This window comes from Callospermophilus lateralis, chromosome 3 (assembly GCF_048772815.1).
Source record: "Callospermophilus lateralis isolate mCalLat2 chromosome 3, mCalLat2.hap1, whole genome shotgun sequence".
Taxonomy (NCBI): Eukaryota; Metazoa; Chordata; class Mammalia; order Rodentia; family Sciuridae; genus Callospermophilus; species Callospermophilus lateralis.
In genome coordinates this window covers 193,623,162-193,650,153 of record NC_135307.1, presented here as the reverse complement: position 1 = coordinate 193,650,153, position 26,992 = coordinate 193,623,162, and the positions used below count along the sequence as shown (strand labels likewise).

At 53.1% G+C, this 26,992-nt stretch overlaps 1 protein-coding gene across 1 annotated transcript; it reads left to right on the top strand.

Moving 5' to 3' along the window:
* Positions 1 to 3,415: 3,415 nt before the first annotated feature.
* Positions 3,416 to 24,945, top strand: Slc2a10 (solute carrier family 2 member 10). Its single transcript, XM_076849187.2, has 5 exons — positions 3,416 to 3,437; positions 17,835 to 19,118; positions 20,509 to 20,631; positions 21,937 to 22,072; positions 24,486 to 24,945. Exons 1-5 carry the CDS (start codon positions 3,434 to 3,436, stop codon positions 24,562 to 24,564), a joined length of 1,626 nt encoding a protein of 541 aa, XP_076705302.1. The 5' UTR covers positions 3,416 to 3,433; the 3' UTR covers positions 24,565 to 24,945.
* Positions 24,946 to 26,992: the final 2,047 nt, after the last annotated feature.

Below are 26,992 nucleotides of genomic sequence, written 5' to 3'. Positions count from 1 at the left end.
TTAAATGTGAATTTCAGAGCAGCAACACCAGACCCACTTTTGCTACAGAATTGGTTGATGTTTCTCTGAGATTGACATTTGGCTGGGCATACTATTTGTTGTCGTCTGTGCTAATTCTGGTGGCCTTCCTGGAATGACATCAGGCAGCTCTGGGAAGATGGATCAGAAGAGACAGATGGAAGCAGAGACCCAGGGGGAGGGTCCAGGCTGGGATTCTGTGGCAGGGGGTGGAGCTGCTCTGGATTTTAGCAGGGGGAGTGGAGGAGGGCATGCTTTAGGGGTGGCTGGGCCAGGGGCAGAACCAGCACTCGAAGAGCTGCTTTGTAACTGGGTTATACTTGGAGATCTTGATTACTGGTTCTCTCTCTCTCTCTCTCTCTCTCTCTCTCTATATATATATATATATATATATATATATATATATAGTTGTAGGTGGACACAGTACCTTTATTTTATTTTTATGTGGTGCTGAGGATCCAACCCAGTGCCTCATGCGTGCCAGGTGAGTGCTCTGCCACTGAGCCCCAGCCCTTCTACCTTCTTTTTTCTTTTTTTATAACCATCTATATCTCCCTCCCAGCCTGCCTTCCTAAAATCCCCTCTCTGCCTTATCTTAATTGATTGCTCTTATCGTCAACTGATACACTGCCTGCTTTTTAAATTATTAATTAATCAATTTTGGTACTGGGAATTGAGCCCAAGGGCATTCCACCACTGAGCTACATTCCCAGCCCTTTTTGCTTTTATTTTGTTGAGATCTGCTCTCACTAAGTTGTCCAGGCTGGCCTTGAACTCGAAACCCTCCTGCCCCAGTCTCCCCAGTCACTGGGATTACAGGTGTGGGTCACAGTGCTCAGCTCCTACACATCCAAAAAGAACATCAGAAGTTAAAGTAGTACATTTTCCAAACAAGACTTAAGGAAGCAAAACCTAGTCACATTTTGATATCTTTTTAGATACATTGTGACATTTTTCCTTTAAAAAGTCTTTATTAAAATATAATTGACCTACAATAAACTGAACATATTTGAAGGATTTGACAAATTTTCACCTACATATACGTTTGTGAAGCCATTATCACATCAAGATAAAGCACTTAACCATTATCTAGCACACTATATATCTTTCTTGTTTATTGTGTTTTTCTTGCTAAAATGAGCCTCTGTGCGTGGAAGGTTTTTAAAACTCCCTTTATTTTCTCCAGTAGCCCAGCACTCTGGTTCAGGATAGACATCTGGAATCATGCCTAGACCGCAGTGTCACTTTGTAATAATCGTTGGAGGATTTGAGTCCTCCTCTTGTCCACCCAGGCAGTCAGCTTGCCAGCTTCCTGGGTTTTGCCCCCAACATGTACTCTTACCAAGAACATACACTGGGGCTGTGGATCCCGAGTCTGGGAGCTCACACAGGCGTTGTAAATGCAGTGAGTGGGCATAAGGCAACGTGGGGCGGCGGGGACTGCGGCACACTGAAGAATATGGAGACAGTCAGCAAGCTACAGATGGCTGCCTGCTCTGTCCAGAAAGTTTTATGGGACCCCAGTCATGTCCATTTAGTTATACAATGTCCACAGGTTGCTTCTGCCTAGACAGTGGGGTTGGGTAGTTGTCCAGGGAGGATGGTATGGTCAGCAAAGCCTGAAATGGCTGCTATCTAGACCTCAGCCGAAAAAGTTTGGCAATCACTGGTGAGCCTCACGGGACGGGGGGACACAGCCCAGCAGGGTGAGGCCAGGTAGGGATGTGGGGCCAGGGCTGACGTGGGAAAGTGAGCTTTCCTGATTTTTTTTTTTTTTTTTTAATGAAGGCAAGTAAATATGATATTTTCTAAAAAAAAAACAAGAACGTTGGCAAAATTATCTTACAAACTGGATACAACTCAGAAGTCATTTGTGTCTGTATCAAACTAGGGGCACTGGACGCAGGCAACCTCAGCAAAGGTTCCCGTGTGTCCCAAGCACTTCCCAGAAGTGGCAGAGCCTGGGAACCTGAAGGGGTCATTGGAAAGAGGTGATGATGTGCCAGACAGCTTCCATTTGTCTCTCTCTATTTGTAGTAGTTAGCTCTGGTTAAAAAATAGCCACATAATAAACAACAACCATCAGGGACACATAACAATATTTACTTATTTCCCAAGGTCTGCAGGGGCCTCTGGTGTGTCTAAGGCTCTTCTGTCTGACATGTCTCCCGCCCTGGCAGTGAAGACGCTCAGAGCTGTGAGCGCCAGAGATCAACTCAAAGTGACTTAAGCAAAAAAGAAATGCGTTGGATCCCACGTGTTAAGGCAACTGCTTCAGAAGCAGAAGTGTCCAGTCTCAAATGGTCTCAGAAGTCTTGTTCTGTTTCCTCGATGCAGGGTTCCCACTCAGACAAGGTGGCTGGGAAGCCTCCGCTCAAATTCTCACAGTTTTCTTTCTTAAATATAAAGCTTCTCTTTCCAGAGGGAGCTCCCCAGAGGCTCAAAACCGAGCCTCCCTGGCTGGGCCTGGGATGCTGCAGTATCTGTGAACCAGGGCCCAGTGGGCAGCTGCTGGGAACTGAGCGGCCAGACCCCACCCCCCAGAGGGCATTGTCCCACTCTGCGTGGTCAACTCTGCGCCTCTACAGAGTGCCTACTGTATGCTGGGGGCTCCTCCAGGTCTAGAGACTAGAAAAGCCAAGGAAATGGGTTCTCCCCAGAACCTCAGAAAGGACGGCAGCCTGGCTGACCGCTCCACCTCCCCAGTGAGACCCGCTGCAGACTTCTGATGGCCAGAACTATGAGAAAGCCACCAGCGTTCCCTCCACGCGGACCATCAGGCCTCAGCTCAAACAGCCCCTCCTTCAGCTGAATCTCCGGTGCCGTGGCCATGGCCGTCTTCAACCCTGGGCAGCCTCAGTCGGAGCTGTACCTCTCTGGCGTGTTCAGTTCTTTCCCGTGGGTCCCCAGAATGCACGCTCCTGGAGAACAACGATGGCCTAGGGGTTCACCAGCCCACCCCAAGCCTCGTGGGCGGGCACAGGGGTGGCGGGTGTCCAACCTCAGTGTGGGATGACTGGTGGCGTCCCACGTGGTGTGTGAGGGTCGGGTCAGTGCAGGCGCCGTCAAGGGTGGACGCAGCACCCGGGGATCTCCTGTTGGCGGAGAAAGCCCGGCAAGGCGCTGCCTGGAGGGTCTTCCCCCGGGAGAACTCAGGATGGGGACCCAGGGAGGCCAGCGGGGCGGTCCCCAGCCTGGCCCTGGAGGCGGGGGCGGTCCCAAGCTCCCCTCCGTCCCGCCTCCAGGCTGGGGGGCCTGGGCCGGGCGACGTGGCGGTGGCGCAGGGTGGGGAGAGGGCGGGACGCGGCCCAAAGCGGCCGGAAAGTTTGTTGCGCGGCGGCGCCAGGGACTTGGGTCCCGGGGTCACGCGCGCGGCCCCCAGCGTCCCCAGCTCGCCCGCCGAGTCCCGATCGCCATGGGTAAGTCGCGATCAGGCTGCAGCGGGACACTGTGCACCCCGTCGCCGCACCTACGCCCCCCCCGCACCCCCCCTTCGGCCCTTCCCGTGGCCCAGACCCACCCCGGGTCGCACCTCCGGTGGGGGTCGCCCCTCCGGTGGCCGCCCGCTGGACAGCAGGCCGGTGGCTGGGGACTGCGCAGGGGCCTTGGCGGGCTTCCTCCCCTCCTCCTTTCTGCTGGGGGTGGGGGGAGGGGCTGGGGGTGCTCCTGTCTGGTCACCCAGGCAAGGGATGCGGCTCCCTTCTGAAGGAGAAAGTCATTGGTCAGTTCCCCGAGCACCCCTGTGCTGGACACTGATCCCTGGCTGGGGATCCTGCCCTGCCCTGGCTCAGTGGAGGGGAGACAGGAGAGCCCACAACAGGGCTGGGGCAGGCAGGGAATTTCTCTGTCGCTAAGGGGGCTTGATCCTATGGTCTCCTCTGTGTTCAGAAGGTTGGAAGGTCAGCCATCGTTGGCTTTTTAGTGAGCATGAACTGTGTGCCCAGGCATAGGGGCTGGCCATTCCCAGGGAACAAAATGGACCAAGCCCTCTCTCCTGGAGTGGACCTTTTGGTTGAGGAGCTAGATAAATAAGATGCCATGGGCGTCCAGGGCTGGAGGCTTTGGAGCTGAGACCTTGGAGGAGGCCTGAGATTTGGAGGAAGAGCTTCCCTGGGGCAGGAAAGGACTGGTGTGGCTCAGGCCAGTGTGGCTGGAGCGCAGTGGACAGGAAGGGAAGGGGTGAGAGGATGTCAGAGGGTGAGCAGGGCCAGGAGTGCAGGGCCAGTGCCCCATGGGGAAGTTGGGAGTTTATTGCAGATGGCATGGGAAGCTGGAGGAGGGTTTTAAGCTGGGGCAGGGGGCATGACATGAATTCTCTCTGAAAATCACACTCTAAGTTGTTCAATGGAGGCTGAGGCTCTGAGGTTGGCAGGCATGAGATAGGTACTGTATCCTATGTAGATTGAGGAGGCTCAGGGAGGGTAGGTGCGTTGCCCAGGGTCACACAGCTATGGAGAAGAGAAGCTGGGGTGGAACCCCAGCAGCCCGTCTCCAGTTTGCACCCCTAACCATTGCACCACCCAGCCTCCTATGCACAGAGCAGGGGCACAGCGGGTGACCAGCCATAGCTCTGACTTCAGTGTCCATCTCTTCACATCTACTGCACACTGCTGCGGAGTCCAAGGCCCTCCCTAGGTCACCTGCCCCGGCTCCGCCCCCTCGCTCCTGTCCCTCCTATTAATTCAGCAACTATTTACTGAGTGCCTGCGGTGGGCAGAGCCAGGCCTGGGTGGTAGAGGCCAGGGTGTGTCCAACCTAATCACCAGCCGTCTCCACCCTCCCCCGAGCTCCCAGCATGCTCTCTCCACAGCAGGGTCCAGGGCGTGGGCTCTGTCTATGCACTGGAATTAGGACTGGGTCCAGCCCCAGTGCTCTCAACTTGTCATGACCACCGAGGACAGTTTGTCACCTTCTCTGACCTTCACGTGGTCCCTTATAAAATGCTCTTATCAAAGGGCGGCCATGAGAGCTGTGAGAAACAAAGCGCTCGGCTCTGCACGGGGAGGTGGCTCCGAGACCGCTCCTTTTTCTCTCTCTGCCCTGGGCTCTGGAATCAGATTGCACAAGTTCAAATCCCTGCTCGGTCACTTACATGCTGTGTCACCTTGGGCAATGAGCTCATCTTTGTGCCTCGGTGGCCTCATCGGTGGCATGGGAATGACAGCCTGTGTCCTAGGGCTGGCAACGGGGGGGGGGCAGCTCCTCAGGAGAGGGCGGGGCATGGATGGCCCATAACTGTCACACACACCTGGGGACCTGGGAGGTGGCAGGTGAGCAGGAGGGCCAGCCCGGGCAGCGTGATGATAATAGAGGATAACGTAAATGTCCCCTGGGTGTGTGGGGGAGGCTGGGGATGCTGGCTGGGGCAAAGGGGGGTGGGGGGGCAGGCACTCAGGGTAGCCTGGGGAGGGCCCTGGGTGTCACACTGAGGACTGGGATCTGCTCCTACAGGAGGTGGTAGCCACGGAGAGCCTAAGGAGGGGTCGGCCTTCCCCAGCCTTCCCGATGGCCCTGACACCTTCCTAGGTCTGACTGGGGTCCTGCTCAGAGCTTTCTTTCCTGTGCCCCGCACCCCTGCTGTCTCTCCACCCCGTCTCGGGTTGGCCTTTCTTGCTGGGCGGTCACCACTGCAAAGCTCTGGGCTTGGGCACGAAGTGGCCCTGACCCTGTTGCTTCCCAGCCGTGAGCACACGCGGGGCCTTGGTTTCTGGTCTGTGAAATGGACCCTCGCAGCACCCCCTGGGCCCTCAGGAGGCTGCACCTGACCCCGAGCTCAGGGACGCACCTGTCGGCATCACTCTCTGAGTTCACTTGGTTTCCGCCGTCCTCTCCCCACCTCGACCCTGGTCTGCCACTGATGTCCAGAGAGCTGCGGCGCTCAGCCTGGCCTTGGCCTGTGGCTGGGCTCCCCTGGCCCTCCATCAGAACTAGGAGATGGCGGTCAGTCCTCCCTGGGCCTCCTTTCCTCCGGGTCCTGGAGGAAGCGTCCCCTGGGAGAGTGAGGCCCCGGGACTGCCGCAGTCTGGCTGGGCACAAACCACGAGCCACGGAGGCAGGAACAAACTTTATTTTTGAACTGCAAGAAAACACTTCACACACGCTCCCGGGGGATTCTCCCGAACACCACGCTGCTCGTCCAGGAACCCGCAGCCGGAAATATCTCTCTCAGAAATCCCTCCTCCTGCACTTCCCCAACCAATGGGAACTCCCGGGGAATCCCCGGGAATCCCCACGAGAACTCCTAAGTAGCGCGAGAACTCAAAAGTAGCGGCAGAGGCAGATAATAATGCCTCACCTGTCAACCAATACTGTTGGCAAAATGCCAGGGGCCATACAGACTCGGCCGTGTCTCTCAGCATCTCCCCCCTTCTGTTTAATTAAACAACAAGCAATGTGACTTAGGGACCATGCCTGTTAGGTTGTCCAATTCAACATATGGTTTCTACCCGTCATCGGAAGAGCTGACCTCTAGGCGTCAGCCTCCTGTCTTAGGTTGGTACCACTGCAATTGGATCATACCCGTCACTGACTACCGGTCCAGCATACAGCCGTACTTGTGGATAGGCCTTTGCACCAGTGGGGGGGTGAGGTTCTTTGCCTCACCTCTGTTGGCCCACAAATTTGGCCTTGGTGCCAGTGGGGGGGTGAGGTTCTTTGCCTCACCTCTGTTGGCCCCCAAATTTTAGACCATCACTAGTAGAAGGGAGGAGGATGCAAAATGCCATGACACTAAGCCAATTGAGGGCTCCTTTGAAAAATTGACACCATTAGCAAAAATACTCCAGCACTACCACAACTCACTGCACCAACAGATAGTTCACAATGCATACAAGTGATACATAGTCCAGGCAAGTTCTGCAAGCAGTTCAAAGCACAGGAATCTGTCAATATGTCCATTTCCTCCCAAAGTAAATCGACTCCTTGATTGAACATTACTTGTTATTATTCATTGATGCATCAGTTTATACAGTTTGTTGTGATAACTATCAAAGAAGCTATAGTTTGGTTTTATCTTTGTCTTCACCGGCACTGGGATGAAGATAGGAATTCTGGCAATGATGCTAAAAAAAAAATTATGTAACATTCCAACAGGCACTAAGAAAGCAATTTTTTGAACAATTTACATTATCCTGAACAGAATTATTAAATATAATGAAAAGGAAAGTTGAAAGTAAACAAACAGATCTGTTAACCTCCTTATTTGTTCACATATTAAAACAATCCTCAACAGCTGTTTACCCAATCTAAATTAAACCATTAAAATCACGTGAATAAGAAAATTCGGATCCATTTATTCATGAGCGCTCCTCATATATGATATATGGACATATGCACATACAGACATGCAACACAAAACAGAAGTGTGCACACATAACATACAACACATAAGACAATAGTAAAGGCCTTGTAGCTTTACCTAGGTGAAATCTCCATTGCAATGTTTAAAAACTCCACAGTCAAAAAATAAAACTGATCAGAAAAACATTAACCTAGGTCTGTATGAGCTCAAAAATAAAATAGAACTTTATGATATGGGAAAAGGCAATAATAAAATAAATATTGAAAAAAGCATCCTGGTTAATCACTGTCGCAGATGTAAGAATAGCCAAACTGGAGCTCTGGATATCAGCTGTTATGGATTTGAGTCAAATCATCTTCTTTTTGGTCTGTAGAAATCGCTTTAGTTAATCTCTCTGGAATCCAAATCGGCTGCTGTTTTCCCTGTGGAAACACGCAGACAGACCTCCGACTCCAGACAATCACTGGGTCAGGACCTTTCCATTGTCCTATTAGAATATCCTTCCAAAGTACCCTGGGCTTATGAACACTTTTTGGACACATATGCCTTTCCGCAGCACTAAGTCCTGATGAATCCAAATTTAAAAAGTTCAGAGTAAAAAGGGTTATTTTAAGTTTATCTTTGGGGGATATATACCCCTTACCAATTCCCTCTTTTTGCTTTAATAAGTACATTTTAATAGTTTGATGAGCTCTTTCAACTATGCCTTGTCCCTGAGGATTGTATGAGATTCCTGTTATATGAGTAATGCCAAATGATGAGCAAAATTGTTTAAAAGAGGTAGAAATATAACCAGGACCATTATCTGTTTTTAACTGTTTTGGAATGCCCACAGTGGCAAAGTTTTGTAAGCAATGAGCTATAACATCTTTAGTTTTTTCTCCAGCATGAAGGGAGCCCATCAAAAATCTGGAAGAAGTATCAACTGTAATATGCAAATATTTTAATTTTCCAAATTCTGGCAAGTGTGTGACATCCATCTGCCAAATATGGTTAGGTATCAGTCCTCTTGGATTGACTCCGAGATTAACTTGTGGTAAAAATGTCACACAATTTTGACATTGTTTTATTATTTGTCTAGCTTGTTCCTTAGTTATTTTAAAACGCTTTTGTAAAGTATTAGCATTGACATGGAACCTTTTATGAAAATGTGTAGTTTCTTCTAGTGTAGAGAAAATATGTATGTCATGTAGTTTTATCTGCTAAATCGTTGCCCAAACTAAGGGCTCCAGGCAATCCTGTATGTGCTCTGATAAAGAATGGATCTTTTCTGTCCCAGATTAGACTTTGTATAGCAGAAAACAAAGAGGAAACAGTAGAGGAAGGGGAAATCCTACCAGCATCTTCAAGGGATACCGTAGCATTAACTGTATACTGACTATCAGAAAATAAATTAAATACAGAATCTTTAAACATCACAAAAGCTTGTAAAACTGCATTAAGCTCTACCTTTTGAGCTGATTGTTTGGGTACTAAAAATGTAAAAGTTTGATCAGGGGTAACTACTGCTGCTGTACCATTATTTGACCCATCAGTGAATACATTTGGAGCATTCATGATAGGGGTTTTTCTTGTCATTTTTGGAAAAACTACAGGATGCGAAGACCAAAAAGACAACAAAGGATTAGATGGTAAGTGATTATCAAATGAAACATTAGATTTGCACATGATTATTGCCCAAGTATTTAACTCATTAGCTAACTCATCAATTTGATCCATAGTATATGGAGTAATAATTTTATTGGGAGAAATTCCAAACACTCCCTTTGTTGCTTTTATTCCTTTGAGTATTAATTGTCCTACAGCCTCAGGATACCTAGTAAGAATAGTGTTAGGAGAATAAGATAAATGTATCCATAATAATGGACCTTCTTGCCAAAATACTCCTGTAGGAATATTTTTTGTTGGTATTACAATAAATAATAAAGGCAAACTTATATCAATTCTATCCAAATGCATATTTTCCATATATGTTTCAATAATTTTTGATGCCTTTCTTGCTTCAGGCGTTAACATTTGGGGTGAATTTGGATCTGATGGACCTTTTAGGATATCAAATAAAGGTCCCAACTCTCCTGTTGGTATGCCTAGATAAGGCCTTATCCAATTTATGTCTCCTAATAACTTTTGAAAGTCATTAAGTGATTTGAGTTGATCTACTTGTATTTGAATTTTTGGTGGACAGACCATGGTTGAGGATAATAGAACTCCTAAATAATTAATTGGAAAATTTAATTGTACTTTATCTATTGCTATCTCCAGATTATAATTTTTTAATAAATTTATAAGTGTGGCATAACATTCTAGCAATGTGTTTTTATCTTTGTGTGCTAACAATACATCATCCATATAGTGAAATATTTGTAGTTCAGGATTTTGATTTCTAAGTGGCTGGATTGCTTTGTTAACATAAATTTGACACATAGTTGGGCTGTTAGCCATCCCTTGAGGGAGTACTTTCCATTCATATCTCTGATCAGGACCTTCATGATTCAGTGCAGGGATAGTAAATACAAAACGTGGACTATCCTCAGGATGAATTGGAATTGAAAAAAAAAAAACAATCTTTAATATCTATAACTAAAACATACCAGGTTTTTGGCAAAGCAGACAATTGAGGAATCCCCGATTGAGCAGGTCCCATAATAACCATCTCATTATTAATGGCTCTTAAATCTTGCAATAATCTCCATTTACCAGATTTCTTTTTAATGACAAAAATGGGAGTGTTATAGGGAGATACAGAAGGTTGTATATGTCCCTCCACTAATTGTTGTTTGACCAGGTCATGGGCTGCTTGTATCTTTTCTTTAGTCAGGGGCCACTGAGAAACCCATACTGGTCTTTCTGATTTCCACATAATTTTTATTGCCTCAGTGACCCCTTCTGAAAACCCAGTCCATGTCTATTTATTCCTTGATCTATTTGAATTGGTACTGCTATACCTTGTTCTTCTAATCTTTTTTCTTTCCTGAAACCTTGTCTAGCCCTAATAGTGGGCACATTTGGATTGATGTTATTTGTTAATGTCAAACCTAATTGATCTAGGACATCTCATCCCCATAAATTTATAGGAAGATGATCCAATACATATGGCTGTATAGTTCCCTCACATCCTTCAGGATCCTTCCAATCTAATACCATTGCATTTCTATGGGGATTAGTTGCCACTCCTAGGCCTCGAAGCGTTTGAGTGGCTTGTTGTAATGGCCAATGTTTTGGCCATTCTTGACGAGAGATGATGCTAAGGTCTGCACCTGTATCCAGTAGCCCATTAAATTCATGTCCTTGAATATTTAGTTTCAGCCATTGGGCGAGAATCTAAATTCAAAGACAGCATAGCCCAATCTACACCTGTGGAGCCTAATCCCCTGGAACCTCTTTCTATACTACTACTGAAAAATTTATCATGTAGGCTGGGTATTATTAATAACTGTGCTATTCTATCTCCTGGTGAAATTACTGATATACCCTTTGGAGAACTAGCTATAATTTTTATTTCACCTTCATAATTGGGATCAATTACCCCGGGACTTATCATAAGTCCTTTTAGCGTAGAAGAACTGCGTCCTAACAATAAGCCTACTGTTCCTTGGGGAAGAGGTCCTTTTACTCCTGTGGGAATGATTTGAACTCCCATCTCTGGAGTTAGTACTGCTCTGGCGGAGGCACAGATGTCCAACCCTGCGCTCCCTCGGGTTTGTCTGATGAGGGATCTGATGGACAATGTGTCCTGGGCACTACCCAGATGGTGTTGCTGGGTTCCTCCATTGTGTTTCTGGGTTCCTCCAGTGCCCCGTATATTTGTGGTCGTGGGCCCCGGAGCATTGGGCTCCCCTGTCCGTTTTTTGGCAATGGAGCCTGATGCCTTTCTCCATGATATCGTGGGTGAACACCTGGTCCTTGTCCATTTTTTGATAACGGAGTACCCTCTATGGTGGTTTGAGAACGGCATTCATTAGCCAAATGTCTCCCTCTACGGCATCGTGGGCAAATACCTGGTATTCTATTCCTTTGATACCTAGTTTTGTTAAACCCTCCTCCTATGGGGCAATTCCTTTTAAAATGTCCTGTTTGTTCACAATTGTAGCATGGTTTTGGCCTGGCATCTAAAGCCTGTTGTATTGCTGCCAAGACTTGCCCTTGTTCATTAATATCTCTACTTAATTTAATATATGTGTTTAAATCTTCATGTCTCCATGGTCTAATAACCTCTCTGCAGCAACGATTTGCTTGGTCATCAGCCAGTTGTTTTATAAATGGCATTGCTTATTCTTTATCCCCCAAAATTCTGAAAGCTGTTTGAATAAGCCTATCTACAAATTCAGCGTAAGGTTCATTAGTTCCTTGTATTACCTTAGATAATTGTCCTTGTAAATCTCCATGCCCCTGTAAAGTTTTCCATGCCCTAACCACATCTACAGCAATTTGTGCATATACACCAGGATCATATTCAATTTGTTGCCGTTGACCCTCATAAGGTCCTTTTCCTAACAACATATCTAGATTTTTTTGAGGGTAACCGGCTGCTGCATTTTGCTTAGCTGTCTCCATGCAAAATTCCTCATTGGCAACCTTCCATATCAAATATTGTCCTCCATTTAGCACAGATTTACACATACTAGCCCAATCTTCTGGCGTCATGTCCAAGTTGGTAATGGATTCGACCAAGCTTAAAGTGAAGGGTGCTTGAGGACCATAGGTTGTTACAGCTTCCTTTAACTGCTTCACTGTTTTGAAATTTAAAGCACGGTGAATTCACTCCCTCCTGCCTGCTCAAGTACAGGGCATGTTAATCTTTGAGGTCCTGTCTCAGGATCCCATCTATCAACTACAGGGGTTGAGGGCCACTCAGATATCTCCATAGGTGGAGCTGTTGGTTGAATTACGCCCTCTGGTGATAGAACGGTGTTAGTAGCAGCCTCCTGTTGTAGCTTTTTCCCTAATAGCTGTTTCTCCTCTAAGCTTTCTTCCTTTAAATTTTCTTCCTCTGTCTGACTAGCTCGAGAGACCTTCTCTTTGCTTGATCTAAAATGTCTTTCTCCATGGTCTGAACCTCTAACAATTTACTTAACACTCTTTCTGTTTGTTTTTTACTAATTTCTAATCTGTTATAAAGATAATGCAACCCAATAAGATAACACAAAACAAAACTGAAACAGAATGAAACAAAAATGGAATGAAAAATTGGTGTATCAATTTTCCTATTTTCTTGACATGTGCATTTGTGGCCTATTTCTATCTCTTCCTCAGGGGCGAACAACTTCAAACCTTGAGCCAACCATTTTTCCCAGTCTGCCTGAGAATATTCTAGGGATAGGCAGCTTGAAACAAAAACAAAACAAATCAAAACAAGAACACATTGTTTTTTAAAATGGTCACCCATTCTCTCGCCTTCCCTTAGGGGCGAGTAATTTCACTTACCCCCAAGCTTCAGACGTTCCCCGCACGGGCCACCAATTGTCACAGTCTGGCTGGGCACAAATCACGAGCCACTGAAGCAGGAACAAACTTTATTTTTGAACTGCAAGAAAACACTTCACACACGCTCCCGGGGGATTCTCCCAAACACCACGCACCACCCGGCTCGTCTGGGAACCCGCAGCCGGAAATATCTCTCTCAGAAATCCCTCCTCCTGCACTTCCCCAACCAAAGGGAATTCCCAGGGAATCCCCGGGAATCCCCATGAGAACTCCTAAGTAGCGCGAGAACGCAAAAGTAGTGGTGGAGGCGGATAGTAATGCCTCGCCTGTCAACCAATACTGTTGGCAAAATGCCAGGGGCCATACAGACTCGGCTGTGGCTCTCAGCACTGGACCAGGGAGCTGGGGCTGGGGAGGGGTGGGCTGTGCAGGGACCAGGCAGCTGGTTCTCCAGTGTCTTTCCCAACAGGAAGGGTAGAGCCGCCTGGGAAGGGGGCAGGGGTGTAGGGGAGAGGGTGAGCAGAAGGGGCCGAGTCCTAATCCGTGAAACTCCTCCCTCTGCCAAAAGTGCCCCACAGCTGAGAGGGGCAGGGGGAAGCGGAGCCCCTAGTCAGGCTGGAGCGCCGGCCTTGGGTGCAGGCTGGCCCTTCCGACTTCTGACCTCAGGCAAGGCACTGCTGCCCGGGGCCACCAGTTAGTCCACTCCTGGATAATTCAGAGGCACCCCTCATAAGGCTGGGGGAGGATTAAAGAAGGTCTTAACTTAGCACTCAGGGCAGCACCCGGTGCAGGGAACACCCTCGGGTCAGCCTGGCTGCGGTGCTACCACGCTTCTTATCAGGCCTTGAGTGGGGCTGGGTGAGAGACCTGCTGCTGCGTTACTCCAGGTGCTTCTAGAAAAATGTAAGTGCAGACGTGTGCTTTAAAAACTAGGAGTAACCTGTACAACTGCGCTGTCAATATGGTAGCCACCAGCCACCTGTCAATATGGTAGCCACCAGCCACCTGTCAATATGGTAGCCACCAGCCACCCGTCAATATGGTAGCCACCAGCCACATGGCTTGTTTTATAAGTACGTTAATTAAAATAGAAAATGAATCCCTCCATTGCGTTAGCCACCTTTCCTATACTCAGGGTCTGCATGGGGTTAGTCACCGCCCTGCCCCATAGACAGAAAAGTTTCTCTCATTGGAGAAACTTCTAGTAGAAGTGCTGCTCTAAGAAGAATAGAAATGGAGCTGGGTATGGTGGCACACGCTTGTAATCCCAGCATTCCCACCTCCGAGGAGGCTGAGGCAGGAGGATTGCAAGTTTGAGGTCAGTCTCAGCAACTTGGCAAGATTCTGTCTCAAAATTAAAACTCAAAAGGACTGAGGATGCGGCTCAGTGGTAAAGCGCCCCTGGGTTCAACCCCTGGCACTAAACAAAAAAAACCAAAGTGTCAGGAGCAGGTGCAAGCGTATCAGTAACTGTCCTAAGTGAGCTTAGGTTCACTCTTTTAAAGCAAAGACCCTTCTACTGAACTTGAACTTGAAAATGTTCAGCTCTATGCTGTTTTCACAAGAGACACATAAAGGATGAGCCCAGATCAAACGTGTTGGGAGACAGTGGTTGGAGACCGCAGGGACCCCTAAGGCAGGGCGCCCCCTCCATGTTAAATATGGGTACCTGGGGAGCCTGTAGGGACAAGATCGGTCCAACCACCTGTTGACAGTGCCTTGGCCTCCCGGGTGCCTGCGGGCTGCTCCTGTGAAGTTCCTGCTGTAGTTTCTTAGTCACGCTCCCCAGAGCCTCGCCTGTTTTCTTAGCTGTGTCAAACCAACTCAAAGTGCGCCACCACTCCCAGCTAACTATCCTGATTTTATTTCCTGTTTTATTACATTTGTTTTTATATTCATTAATTCCTCTTGTCCTTGGGTTCATTTCATTCTAATTTTTCTAGCTGGTTCATTCACAGTCTGAATTCATTTATTTTCGGTTATTTTGGAGGTTCTGACGAAAAGTTCTAGTTTCCGTAATTACCTCCCACAGTTTTTGTTATGTGGCCCTTTTATTCTCATTCAATTCCAAATAGGTCGTTATTTCCACTTGATCTCCTCTTTATGCTAAGTTGTTTAGATGTGTATTTTAATTTCCACATGTGCAATTGGGAGTGTGTGTTGTTGGTTGTTTTTCTTTTTCCTCTGGATGAGAAATGCATCATTTTAAAAGAGTTTTTCTGCCTGCTGCAATCCCAGCAGCTCGGGAGGCTGAGGCAGGAGGATCACAGCTTCAAGGCCAGCCTCAGCAACTTAGTGAGACCCTGTCTCTAAATAAAAAAATAAAAAACAGGCTGGGGGTGTGGCTCAGTGGTGAAGTGCCTCTGGGTTCAATCATCCCTGGTACCAAATCAAAAAAAGCTTGTCTGCCAAGCCAGGAACCGCTGCCCACCTTGCTTTTGGCCGCCTCCCCTTGCTCCACAGGGCGAGGGGGGATGAGCTCCAGTCCCCACAGGTGGCTTTCCAAGTGGGGCAGGGGCGTCTGGAGATGGGCGGAAGGAGCCGGTGGCAACAGCCAGCCTGGTGGTCCTCCTGTGCAGCTGCCTGGGCACCAGGGGCTTTTCTCTCCCAACTCTCCTAAGAGCTGGTGAGAAAGCATTTATTAACCCCGTAAGACGAGGACATGGCGGTCATGGGAGGCCACCTACCCAAGGTCGCAAAGAGCAAGCGTCGGTGCTCCCACTGCCCCAGGCTCCGAGGCCCGGGGTCACTCCGTGACGTTCACAGAGCGCTTCCACGTCCCTGTTGGATGCGTGTTCCCATGGGCTCTGGTCGCGGGCAGCGGGGCGTCCAGTTCCCGTTTTACACCTGAGCAAACTGACACTGAGCCCAGAGGGCACTTGGCTCCAGACAGCTGGGGAGGGCAGAGTGAGTGCCCAGAGGGGCTGCGGCCGCCCTTAACAGCCCACAGATGCCAGGATCCCCCAGGCCACCAGGGAGCAAGAGGCAGTGACGAAGATGAGCCCGCCACGCGGGACAGAGCCCACCAGGCAGGACAGAGCCCGCCACAGGACAGAGCCCACCACAGGACAGAGCCCATCAGGCAGGACGGAGCCCACCACAGGACAGAGCCCACCACAGGACAGAGCCCACCACAGGACAGAGCCCATCAGGCAGGACAGAGCCCGCCACAGGACAGAGCCCGCCACAGGTCAGACCCGCGCCCCGCGGCAGCCGGGCTCCGGCTCTGTGCCTGTCCAGCCCCGCTCGGGGGAGGAAGCACCTATCTCCGGGGGCTTCAGGGCACTTGCAGGATCTTTCTTCTTTTTGAGATTCTTGTCTTTTTCATTTTCATCTTTAACCAGTGGTCCGTTCAGACATGAATTCATTTAGGGCTAAACGCTTCACAATTCAAAATAAAGAATTAGAGTCACCCCATGGTTGAGGGGTCCCTGATGAGGGGCTGGCTGCCTGGCGCCCTCCTGATTTCTGCTGGTTTGTGTTGTTTGGTTTTGAGGTACCAGGGATTGAACCCAGGGGCTCTACCACTGAGCCACATCCCAGCCCCTTTTTCCTTTATTTATTCATTTATTTTTAAAATTTAAAACAGTCTCACCAAGTTCCCAGCTGGCCTTGACTTGCCTTCTCCTGCCTCTGCCTCCCTGGTAGCTGGGATCACAGACGTGCAGCACCACCTCCAGGCCCGCCGCTTCCTACATTCACTTACCACACCCTGGACATTCTCTGCTTGAGCTGAGTGCCCTGGCACAAACCTGTCGTCCCAGCTTCGAAGGAGGCTAGGGCAGGAGGATGGCAAGGTCGAGGCCAGCCTGGGCAACTTAGTAAGACTCTTGGAAAAAAAAAAATCTCTATTTTATTTTAAAGGAGGAGAATGTTTGAATTGTTAATCTACTAATTTTTAAAAGATGGACATTGAAGCAGATCTTTTATCAATGCATCCATGAACTCTCTGGAATTTCTTCCTAACATTTACTGCAGTGTCCTTTACTCATTTCTATGTATATTAAAACGACTTGGGAGGCCTACAGGTTCCTCAATAATTTAAAAAAAAAATGGAAAAGAAGAGGTGAATGGACCTTAGTGGCTACACCCCCTCAGGTAGCATCTGCACAGGACAGCAAGAGTAAAATTAAAATAGGTCACCTCACTCCCAGCGCAAGCCACCAGAGACTACCATCCGCCGAGAATGAAACCGTTCCTGTCCTGGTGACCCACAGGCCCCAAGTGCTCTGCCCTGCCTGCTTCTCCCCTCATCCTGTCCCATCTCCTGCTCGCTGGGCTCGGGCCGCTCTGGCCTCCTTGCTGATTAGCCCAGTGGTCAAAGCCTTCATCCTCTAGCCATCTCAGCCCTGCCTCTTCCTTGCTGTGTGACTGTAGGAAAGCTGCTTAGCCTCTCTGCACCCTGGAGGAGGATGCTAACGGTACACTGTGAGACTAATGTGTATACAGCTCTTGAAACAGGGGCTGGCATTTAGCCAATGTCATAGGTAAGTTCCAGCTGTGAATATTCATAATTGCTCAATCACACCTTGAGCCCTTCTGACCTGTGTCCCCTCCGTCTGGTCTGCTGTTTGCCACACTTTCCCCATGGCCTTCACCCCCACTTTATTTGGATCTCTGCTCAAATGTCCCCTCCCCAGAGGGGCCTGAGCTGCCCCTATTTGAATTGATACTCCTCTCTCACTCCCAAGCCCGTGTCCCTGCTTTGTCCATGACATTTATCAACACCTGAGGTTACATTATGAACTTATTTATCTTCTGCCTGTTTCTACTAACACCTCGGTCCTTGGAGACTCCGCTGATTGCCACCCTCAAGGACAGGGCCTGGCATGTGGCAGATGCCAGATAAATGAATGAGGCTGGATGGACGGGCAGACGGGTTGGGGATGGGTTTATGAGGAGAGGGAATAGGAAAGGGGTGGATGATGGGTGGATTTGTGGGCAGGTGCCTGGGCGAGTGGGGGGTAGATACTGGATGAGTGGACAGATGGCTGGGCGGGGGGTGGATGGAGGGCTGGCGGCCCGAGGGCAGGTTGGCCTCGGGTGCTTTGGCAAGACACCTCTGAACCCTCCTTTCACTTTTGTCTTCCAGGCCGGGCCCCGCCTGCGCTGCCCCTGTGTGCCTCTGTGTCCTTGCTGGGTGGCCTGACCTTTGGCTATGAGCTGGCGGTCATATCGGGTGCGCTGCTGCCCCTGCAGCTTGACTTTGGGCTGAGCTGCTCGGAGCAGGAGCTCCTGGTGGGCAGCCTGCTGCTGGGCGCCCTGCTGGCCTCCCTGGTGGGGGGCATCCCCATTGACCGCTACGGCAGGAAACGAGCCATCCTGGGGAGCAACCTGGTGCTGCTGGCCAGCAGCCTGAGCCTGGGCCTGGCGGGCTCCCTGCCCTGGCTGGTGCTGGGCCGCTCGGCCGCCGGCTTTGCCATCTCGCTGTCCTCCATGGCCTGCTGCATCTACGTGTCAGAGCTGGTGGGGCCGCGGCAGAGGGGAGTGCTGGTGGTCCTGTACGAGGTGGGCATCACCGTGGGCATCCTGTTGTCTTACGCCCTCAACTATGCCCTGGCCAGTGCGCCCCGGGGCTGGAGGCACATGTTTGGCTGGGCCGCGGCGCCCGCTGTCCTGCAGAGCCTGGGCCTCCTCCTCCTCCCGGCGGGTGCAGACGACACTGCCGCTCGCAGGGACCTCCTGCTGCTCCAGGGAGGTGAGGCCACCAAGCTGGGCCCCGAGAGGCCACGCTACACCTTCCTGGACCTCTTCAGGGCCCGGGACAACATGCGAGGCCGGACCGCCGTGGGGCTGGGGCTGGTGCTCCTGCAGCAGCTCACAGGGCAGCCCAACGTGCTCTGCTACGCCTCCACCGTCTTCCGCTCCGTCGGCTTCCGCAGGGGGTCCTCAGCTGTGTTGGCCTCCGTGGGGCTCGGCGCGGTGAAGGTGGCCGCCACCCTGATGGCCGTGGGGCTGGTGGACCGTGTGGGCCGCAGGGCCCTGCTGCTTGCCGGCTGTGCCCTCATGGCCCTGTCGGTCAGTGGCCTGGGCCTTGTCAGCTTCTCTGTGCCCGTGGACTCTGGTCCAAGCTGCCTGGCCTTGCCCAATGCCACCCGGCAAGCTGGCCTCCCTGGAGGCTCTGACCTGCTACAGGACTCAGCTCCACCTCCAATGCCGAGAGCCCGCGGGGACCCACAGGAGCCCGCCTTGTCCGCCTCTAAGAAAGCCAAGACCCGTCCAGCAGGCAGAGATGTCCCCAGCCCTGCCCCGCCTGCCCTGAGCACCTCCTCCCCCGCGACCCCTGGTCCTGCCCCACAGCAGGCGGTGCTGCGCTGGGCCGCCCTGGTTTGCATGATGGCCTTTGTGAGCGCCTTCTCCTTCGGATTTGGCCCAGGTAAGGGGAGGGTTTGTGCAGGTCAACCTGGAGCTGCCCAGCAGCCAGTGGGAGGCCCTGTCAGTCTCAGGGGCTCTGGAGGTGGGTGGCCCGAAGGGTCAGGGCCCCTCCCTGGCTTGCAGTTGTGCCTCCCAGGGCCTGGGCCTAACTTTAGGTTAAAAAAAAAAAAAAAGGTTTTCCAATTAAAGTTCAGGGTTTGTAAAACCTGGCTCTGCCCCTGGAATGCCCAGGCAGCAGGGTTTACTTGACAGGAACTTAGTGAATGGGATGGGAACCGACCATCCTGGTTCCCCCAGGACCTCGCCATCTCAGCACTGAAGGTCTTGTGTCCAGGAAACCCCTCGTCCTGGGCAAACAGACATCGCGGCCACCCTAATGCGATTCTTGCAGAGGTGTGGGGTGCAGAGGTGTGGGTGCAGAGGTGTGGGTGCAGAGGTGTGGGGTGCAGAGGTGTGGGTGCAGAGGTGTGGGGTGCAGAGGTGTGGGTGCAGAGGTGTGGGTGCAGAGGTGTGGGGTGCAGAGGTGTGCGTGCAGAGGTGTGGGGTGCAGAGGTGTGGGGTGCAGAGGTGTGGGTGCAGAGGTGTGGGGTGCAGAGGTGTGGGTGCAGAGGTGTGGGGTGCAGAGGTGTGGGTGCAGAGGTGTGGGGTGCAGAGGTGTGGGTGCAGAGGTGTGGGGTGCAGAGGTGTGGGTGCAGAGGTGTGGGGTGCAGAGGTGTGGGTGCAGAGGTGTGGGGTGCAGAGGTGTGGGTGCAGAGGTGTGGGGTGCAGAGGTGTGGGGTGCAGAGGTGTGGGTGCAGAGGTGTGGGTGCAGAGGTGTGGGGTGCAGAGGTGTGGGGTGCAGAGGTGTGGGTGCAGAGGTGTGGGTGCAGAGGTGTGGGTGCAGAGGTGTGGGGTGCAGAGGTGTGGGTGCAGAGGTGTGGGGTGCAGAGGTGTGGGTGCAGAGGTGTGGGGTGCAGAGGTGTGGGTGCAGAGGTGTGGGGTGCAGAGGTGTGGGGTGCAGAGGTGTGGGTGCAGAGGTGTGGGGTGCAGAGGTGTGGGGTGCAGAGGTGTGGGTGCAGAGGTGTGGGGTGCAGAGGTGTGGGGTGCAGAGGTGTGGGTGCAGAGGTGTGGGGTGCAGAGGTGTGGGTGCAGAGATGTGGGGTGCAGAGGTGTGGGGTGCAGAGGTGTGGGTGCAGAGGTGTGGGGTGCAGAGGTGTGGGTGCAGAGATGTGGGGTGCAGAGGTGTGGGGTGCAGAGGTGTGGGTGCAGAGGTGTGGGTGCAGAGGTGTGGGGTGCAAAGGTGTGGGGTGCTTGGTATCAGGAGCCTGATGTGCATCCCTGGGGGCTGCCCACTTGGCTGCTGGTGCCAGCCCCGGCCTCCGCCCAGAAGCCCTCCTGCTCTCCTGTCCTAGTGACCTGGCTGGTCCTCAGCGAGATCTACCCTGTGGAGGTTCGAGGGAGAGCCTTTGCCTTTTGCAACAGCTTCAACTGGGCCACCAACCTCCTCGTCAGCCTCTCCTTCCTCGATCTCATTGGTGAGTCCCGTGGCCTAATCCCTCCGCCCAGTGCCTTCTAGATGCAGGGACAGTGTCCACCAGACTGGGTCAAAGCACCCATATCTGTTGGTTGTAAGTGACAGAAAACCACCCACTGCAGCCCAGTTTATAAGCAAGAGGGAGACATTTGTCTTAAGTCGCTGAAAAGAAGGGGAGAGCTGACCCCTGGTGCCAACTGTTGGCGGCTGTCCTTCCTCCCTGTTGGCTCTGCCCACCACCTGGGGGCTTCGTCCGGGCAGGCCGCTGCTCATGGTGCAGATGGCGGCCAGCAGGCCTCCTCGCTTGGCAGCCCAGGAAGGGAAGCCCTTCCTAGTGGCTCCTGCAGCTCCCGGGACCGACCCTCACTGGCTCAGCACGTCACGTGCCCATCCGGGGCCAGCCGCTGGGGCCGTTGGGGTGCCCAGCTCCTCACTGTGGGCCCAAGGCGGGGATCTAAAAGCTCACTTCCCTACTCCCCGTGGCCAGGTGTTTCCTCCCCAAAGGCACAGCCAGCTTGTGGAGCCGAGGGACAGCGTGGTGGCAGAAGCTACGTACGGTGACCGTCTCCCAGCCCAATCGTAGGGGACCTGGGCTCCCCCCGCCTCTTCTCCAGCAGCTCTCTGTATGGAATGAGTGAGGAGAGGAGGGGCGAGGGAGGGGGCTTTTTAAGACATGTGACCTCCTATGACCATCCGTTTCACAGATGGGGACTGTGCTCCCAAGTCCACCTGGTCCTTAGAAGCTGGAGCCGCCCTCCTGACCACTGCCCAGCGCCCCCCTCAGGAGAGCGGGTCCAGCCCTCAGGGAGGCCACTTGCAGGAGGCGTGGCTGTGGCTGGCAGAGGAGGAGATAGCACCCAAACGTAATCTGTGCTCCCTCCTAGACAGAGAGCTGTCCTTCATGGCCTGCCTTCTCTGTCTGGGGCTGACCGGCGGCTCTTAGGACTCCAGGTCGTCCCTATCCTGGTCGTTGGCCCTGGGACCCGCCCCCTCCCAGGCTCCAGGAGGAGGGGCGGAGTGCTGAGCCCTCCTGCAGGCAGGCATCCCGGTTCTGTGGGGGCAGTGAGTGAGTGGTCTCTCCCCACATGCCGTCCCCCCGCTGCGTTGTGGACGGCCAGTCTGCCTCAGTTAATTCTTGCTTTCAGGTGTTAACCTGATGGCCCGTTGGCCACTCTGCAAAGCCACCACCCACAGCCTGTGCTCGGGGTGAGCTGACTCTCAGAGCTTCACCTGGACGCAGGTAGCCCAGGCCGCAGGGCCAGGGCGCTGGGCTCCCTGCCCACTTCCACCCACCCTCTGTTCCCAGGTGCCATTGGCCTGTCCTGGACCTTCCTGTTCTACGGACTGACGGCTGTCCTCGGCCTGGGCTTCATCTACTTAGTTGTTCCTGAAACCAAAGGCCAGTCCTTGGCCGAGATAGACCAACAGTTCCAGAAGAGTCGGTACGCGGTGGGCGGGCAGGTCTGGGGAAGGGGCTCCTCCAACTGTGGGCCCAGTGCCCAGGACCGAGGTCAGAAGAGTGGAATCTCTTTGGTGGTGCTGGATTGAACCCAGGGCCCTGTGCAGGCAAAGCAAGCACCCTACCAACTGAGCTATGTCCCCACCCAAAGAACAGTGGACTCTTAAGACCACAGGCTCCTGGGACCATTGAGAAACACAACAATATACTGGGACCTTTAAAAACTGCTAGTGGGCTTCATCCGTGCATCCAGCAGACACTGTGGGGCCTTAGGGCTGCCAGGCAGTGTTAGGGGCTATGGCTAGGTTTGAGTGGTAGGTCAGAGGGAAGACCTGTCTGAGGAGGCACGACTTCAGGTAGAAGGAGGAGGCTGCCATGTAAGATGAGGGAAGGAGCTTTCCAGGAGGAGGGAACAGCAAGTGCAAAGGCCCTGAGGTGGGAGGGTATCTGGCCTATGCCAGGAACCAGGAAGCCAGTGTGGCTGGAGCAGAGGGAGGGAGGGAGGACCGGATCAGCCAGACGGGAGGAGCCAGGTGTAGGAAGGTCTTTAGGTCCTAAAGGAGAGTTCAGAACCTTAGCACCATCTTAGGCTGTTCAATTAAAGAAGGGTAGACATGGAGCGGTGGGAGGCCCCGGGAGCTGCGGCCCTAAGCATGCTGGGCACGCCTCCCTGTTCCTCTGTGGCACAGGCCGTAGTCACCAGCTGCTGATGCCCATGCTATTTCTGGGAGGCCCTGAAAGATGAGTTAGAACCAGCTTCTTTAACTGCCTGTCAAGCCCCATCCTAGTCGGGCTCCTGAGACCGGGAATGCAGGACAAGTGACCAACCCTGTCCCCAGCCCAGAGTGCTCTCTGCCAGCTGCCCATCAGTCCCTGTGGTATGTGTGTTGGGGGCGGGTGCAGGACAGGGGTGACGTCTGTGCTCCATGAGGTCTTCCAGGGCCCAGGCTCTGCCAGCCCTTCAGCCTCACCCTTCTGGCCCCAGCACCTTCCCGTGTGTGGGGGGGGAGCACGGTCCTCAAGGGCACACCACACCCCCCTGGAGGGAACGCCACACCTGAGCGGCCATAGAGAAGCCCAGCCAAACCCAAGGGTTCCGTTAGGAGAGCGCTGCACACAATTTCTGCCAAAGTGGTTTTCTCGGGAGAAGATTCCAGACTCATCTTCTGGAACAAAGAAGGGAAGGGAGGAGGCAGAGGGACAGGGGGAAGAGCTCTGGGATAAGGCAGGGTGTGGCTGCAGCTGAGCAGGTCAGGCTGGACACCTGGGGCCAGCCCTTGAGTTCAGGCTGGGGCTGCCACAGTCGTGGGGCAGGCAGCGAGTTAGGGATGTTGGCAGGGCTCAGAAGGGGGGTCTGTGCTTCACCACCCCAGTCAGAGGGCCCTGATATCGGAGCCACAGAGAGGGAGAGACCCCACCCTGGGAGCAGGGGGCCAGGGCAGCTCAGGAACTAAAGGGAGGCTAGGCCCCGGCTGCGTTTAGCCCTCCGCTGCCTCTCAGGACTCCCATTCCCAGGAGAAACTGTGACTGGCCAAGCCTGCATGTGTCCACCCGCAGCCTCCGACTCTGTCAGGATGGGGCAGGGCTCCTCCATGGGAGTCCTACAAGATCACCTGCAGCCGAGGAGCCGTAGCTGCCCCAGGAACGAGAGTGGACGCAGAGGAGCCACATCCACTTCTGGGGGGCTCCTTCTGTCCGGGGTCTCGGGCCTCAGATGTGCTTCTTGGAAGTGGTGACCTCATTAAGCAGGCTCAGAAGAGACCCCCCTCTGTGTCCTGGGGGCTCACCGGGAGGGAAGGGCTGCAGGGGTGTTCCCCGTGGCTCAGGTCCCTTCATCAGCTTTCAGCAAACTTCCAAGTGCCCCCCGGGGAGCCAGGCTCCCGAGTAGACACAGGGACAGACCCAGGAGCAGGACAAGACAAGTCTCTGTACTTAGAGGGCAGGTCACATTTTACTGGGAAGGAGAGAAAGTGGCTGTAAACCGGAGGAGCACACAGAGAGAGTCATGTCCGAGCAGTGTTGGTGCCGTGAAGGGGTCAAGGCAGTTCTGCCACCAGCAGGGGCCTCTGATGGGGGACAGCTCTGCTCCTTCAGCACGGGCGCCGGTGTCCTGGCTCTGTCCCTGGTGCAGGAGCGTCGTGAATGCTCCGTGATGTTCTGGGGTACCCCTTGCCCTCACTGCTCTTCCCAGGGCCTGGGGCAGCCCAGGGCACTTCACGGGTCATCAGCAAACTCAGCCTGGCTGTCAGGCAAGCTCCAGGAGGGTCTCCAGCAGGGGAGAGGCAACCTGGAGGGAGCTGCTGGGGGTCCAGGGGAGAAAAGTGGAAATGCAGGCGGAAGCAGGGGATGGAGACCCCCAGGCTGCCACCTTTGACCCTCTCCTCTCTCTCTGACAGGCTCACCCTGTGCTTTGGCCACAGACAGAGCTTGGCTGGCGTCCAGTACAGCCGCCTGGATGTCCCTGTGGCCTCCTGAGGAGTCCCCTGCCCGGACACGCTGGGGCGTTGATGTCAGAGACCGTCTCCGCTTCCTGCCCGCTGGGCCCCAGAGCACAGGCTCCAGGTGTCCTTGAGCGTCACCCTGCCCCAGAGGAGGTCATGTTTGCTGTGGGGAGAGATGAAAGTCTGAGAACAGAACCCCAAACTGCTCGTTTTGAGGTAGCACCTGGAGGGCCCTGAGGGCTCCCCGTGCCTCAGTTTCCCCTCCGACTCCGCCCACGTCTACGCTATTTGCCATGAGGGTGTTTGGGGAGTCTGGTTGCGCTCTGGGCCTTCTCAGATGATCTCTAGGGTGCGGATCCTGGTGGGAAGTGTTTCCTGGAATCGCCCCTAAGTCCCGTTGAGGAGGCCTCAATCTCTGCTCTCTTCCCATCTGCCTGGGCGCAGGGGGGGGGGGGGGGGACGCTGCCCCTGGGCGCTCATGTCTCTGGCCCACTGGCCCTGGGTATTCCTCACTCACCCAACTCTGCCTACTTCATAGGAGGCCTGAGGCCTGTCCTGGTCCTGGTTTCAGTGACACTATCACAACCGCGCTCAGTCTCGCGGCGGGAGGCCTGGACCCGTTGATTTAAAATCTCTCCCGACCCCGGTGGGCTGGGTTCTAAGAGCCCATCAGACTTGCAGCACGGGCTCTGCCCCCAAGTAGCCATGGCTCTGGGGGACGTGGGTTCCAGTCAGCAGACGGTAGACAGGGTTCCACAGCTGTGCACCCCGAAATCCAAGAGCCAGCCCGGGTGCAGGGGGGGCTCCAGAAGGACGGGGTGGGCCCACAGACCTGGATGTCAGTGGGCGTGGCCTCTGCTGGGGCAGCTGTGGACTTGTAAGTAACAACTCCCTCAAGCCTGGTTTCCTCACCTGTGAAACAGGGCAGTTGTGCCCCGGGGGGTATATTTACCCCCGTCCCCCTGAGAAGGGTCTCCAGCGGCCCCATTCATCCAACCCGACCTGCGGAACTTCTGTGCCCCAGGGCCCCCCTTGGGCACGTTGTCAAGGGCCAGGTTTCAGGAGCAGGTCAGATGAGATGAGCAGGTAGCCGGGGCCAGAGGTCACTTAGGGAGGGACTGACTGGACAGAGCTCCCAGATCTGGGGAGCAGGGCATGAAGGAGACCAGAAGTGCAGCTCTCCACACTGTGCGTGGGTGCACGCAGCCCACTAGTTGTCCTTTCTTCTCTGTTTCTAGATGTTTCCCTCAGATCCAGTGCTGAGCCAGATCTGGTTTGTTCACTTTTAACATTTTGTTAAATTGTCAAAGAGTTTTCCAAACTGGTCACTTGTAGAAATAAAACAAATGAGAAAATATCGTGTTATTAAAAATGATGATTGAAATTATTTGAACTTATAAGTAAATCATATTAAAAAGCAAAGTCACTAATATTCAAAACTCATCACCTCCTAATTACTTGGCTACGTGTTACTGTTAATGTGTCCGATAAGGATGGAGGGGAGGAAGGAGGGCAGAGGCTGAGGGGAGAGGCTGAGGGGAGAGGCTGAGGGAGAGGCTGAGGGGAGATTCTTCCTGGGTCTGCATGCTCCTGTCCCCTCAGGTGCTCATGCTGGCCCTGGGCGTGGATCCGCATCACAGGTCAGGGTGGGATTCAGCGTTTTGTGGATTTTGCGGAGCTGAGAGCCGCAGGGCCACCTTTGCACATCCGGTGCTCTGTGCCGAGGATGCTCTTCCTCGGATCTCTCCATGGCTCACGCTGGTCCTCCATGCACATCCCGCTGAGATGTCATCTCTTCAAGGAGGCTGCCCCGGCCACCCTGGCTACTCCTGCTCAAATGTATGAGAGGCCTCCTCTGGCCGCCCCGTCTCTCCTGGCCCTTCCTCTTTTCTCGTCCCCATCACTAGCGGCCCTGTCCACCACCTGTCTCCTCCTCCTTCCCTCCTCCATGCGTCCCTCTGTCTGTCCTTACTTCCTTTTATCCTCTCCCTCCTTTCTCCTTGCTAAGGTCACCAGAACATCAGCTCCCTGAGGAAAGGGACCTCATCTTGTCACTGCTTTGTCCCCAGGGTCTAGAACTGCCTGGGTGTGACATGCATCTGAGGGGAAAATAAATCAAGATCATTGGCTTTAAATACACGAAGTGGAAAGTGAGTCTAAGAACAAACAGACAAAAAAGCAGCCCGTGTGCCGTGTGTGATCTATGTAGCACCATCTGGCAAATAACCGGAAGGTTCTAGGCGATGCGCCCACATTACAGAAGTGCTGTGGGAGACCAGGGCTTAGCAGTGATCCTGGGGCGGCCGGGAGGAGGAGGGCTTCCCAGCACAGCCCTGCAGCCGGGGACACCACCCGTCTCTCCTGGTGGGGCTCCTCCCCAGGAGGCTGAGCTTGGCTGAGGGAGGAAGGTGGAGAAGACAGTGGGGTGGAGTGGCGGAGAGGGACAGCCAGCAGGGTCTCCG

What these genes read in the sequence shown, in the direction of transcription:
- Slc2a10 (XM_076849187.2), top strand. An exon ending in CTCCTTCGGATTTGGCCCAG is followed by an intron (nt 19,119 to 20,508) that starts GTAAGGGGAGGG and finishes CTCCTGTCCTAG; the next exon opens with TGACCTGGCTGGTCCTCAGC. An exon ending in CTCCTTCCTCGATCTCATTG is followed by an intron (nt 20,632 to 21,936) that starts GTGAGTCCCGTG and finishes CTCTGTTCCCAG; the next exon opens with GTGCCATTGGCCTGTCCTGG.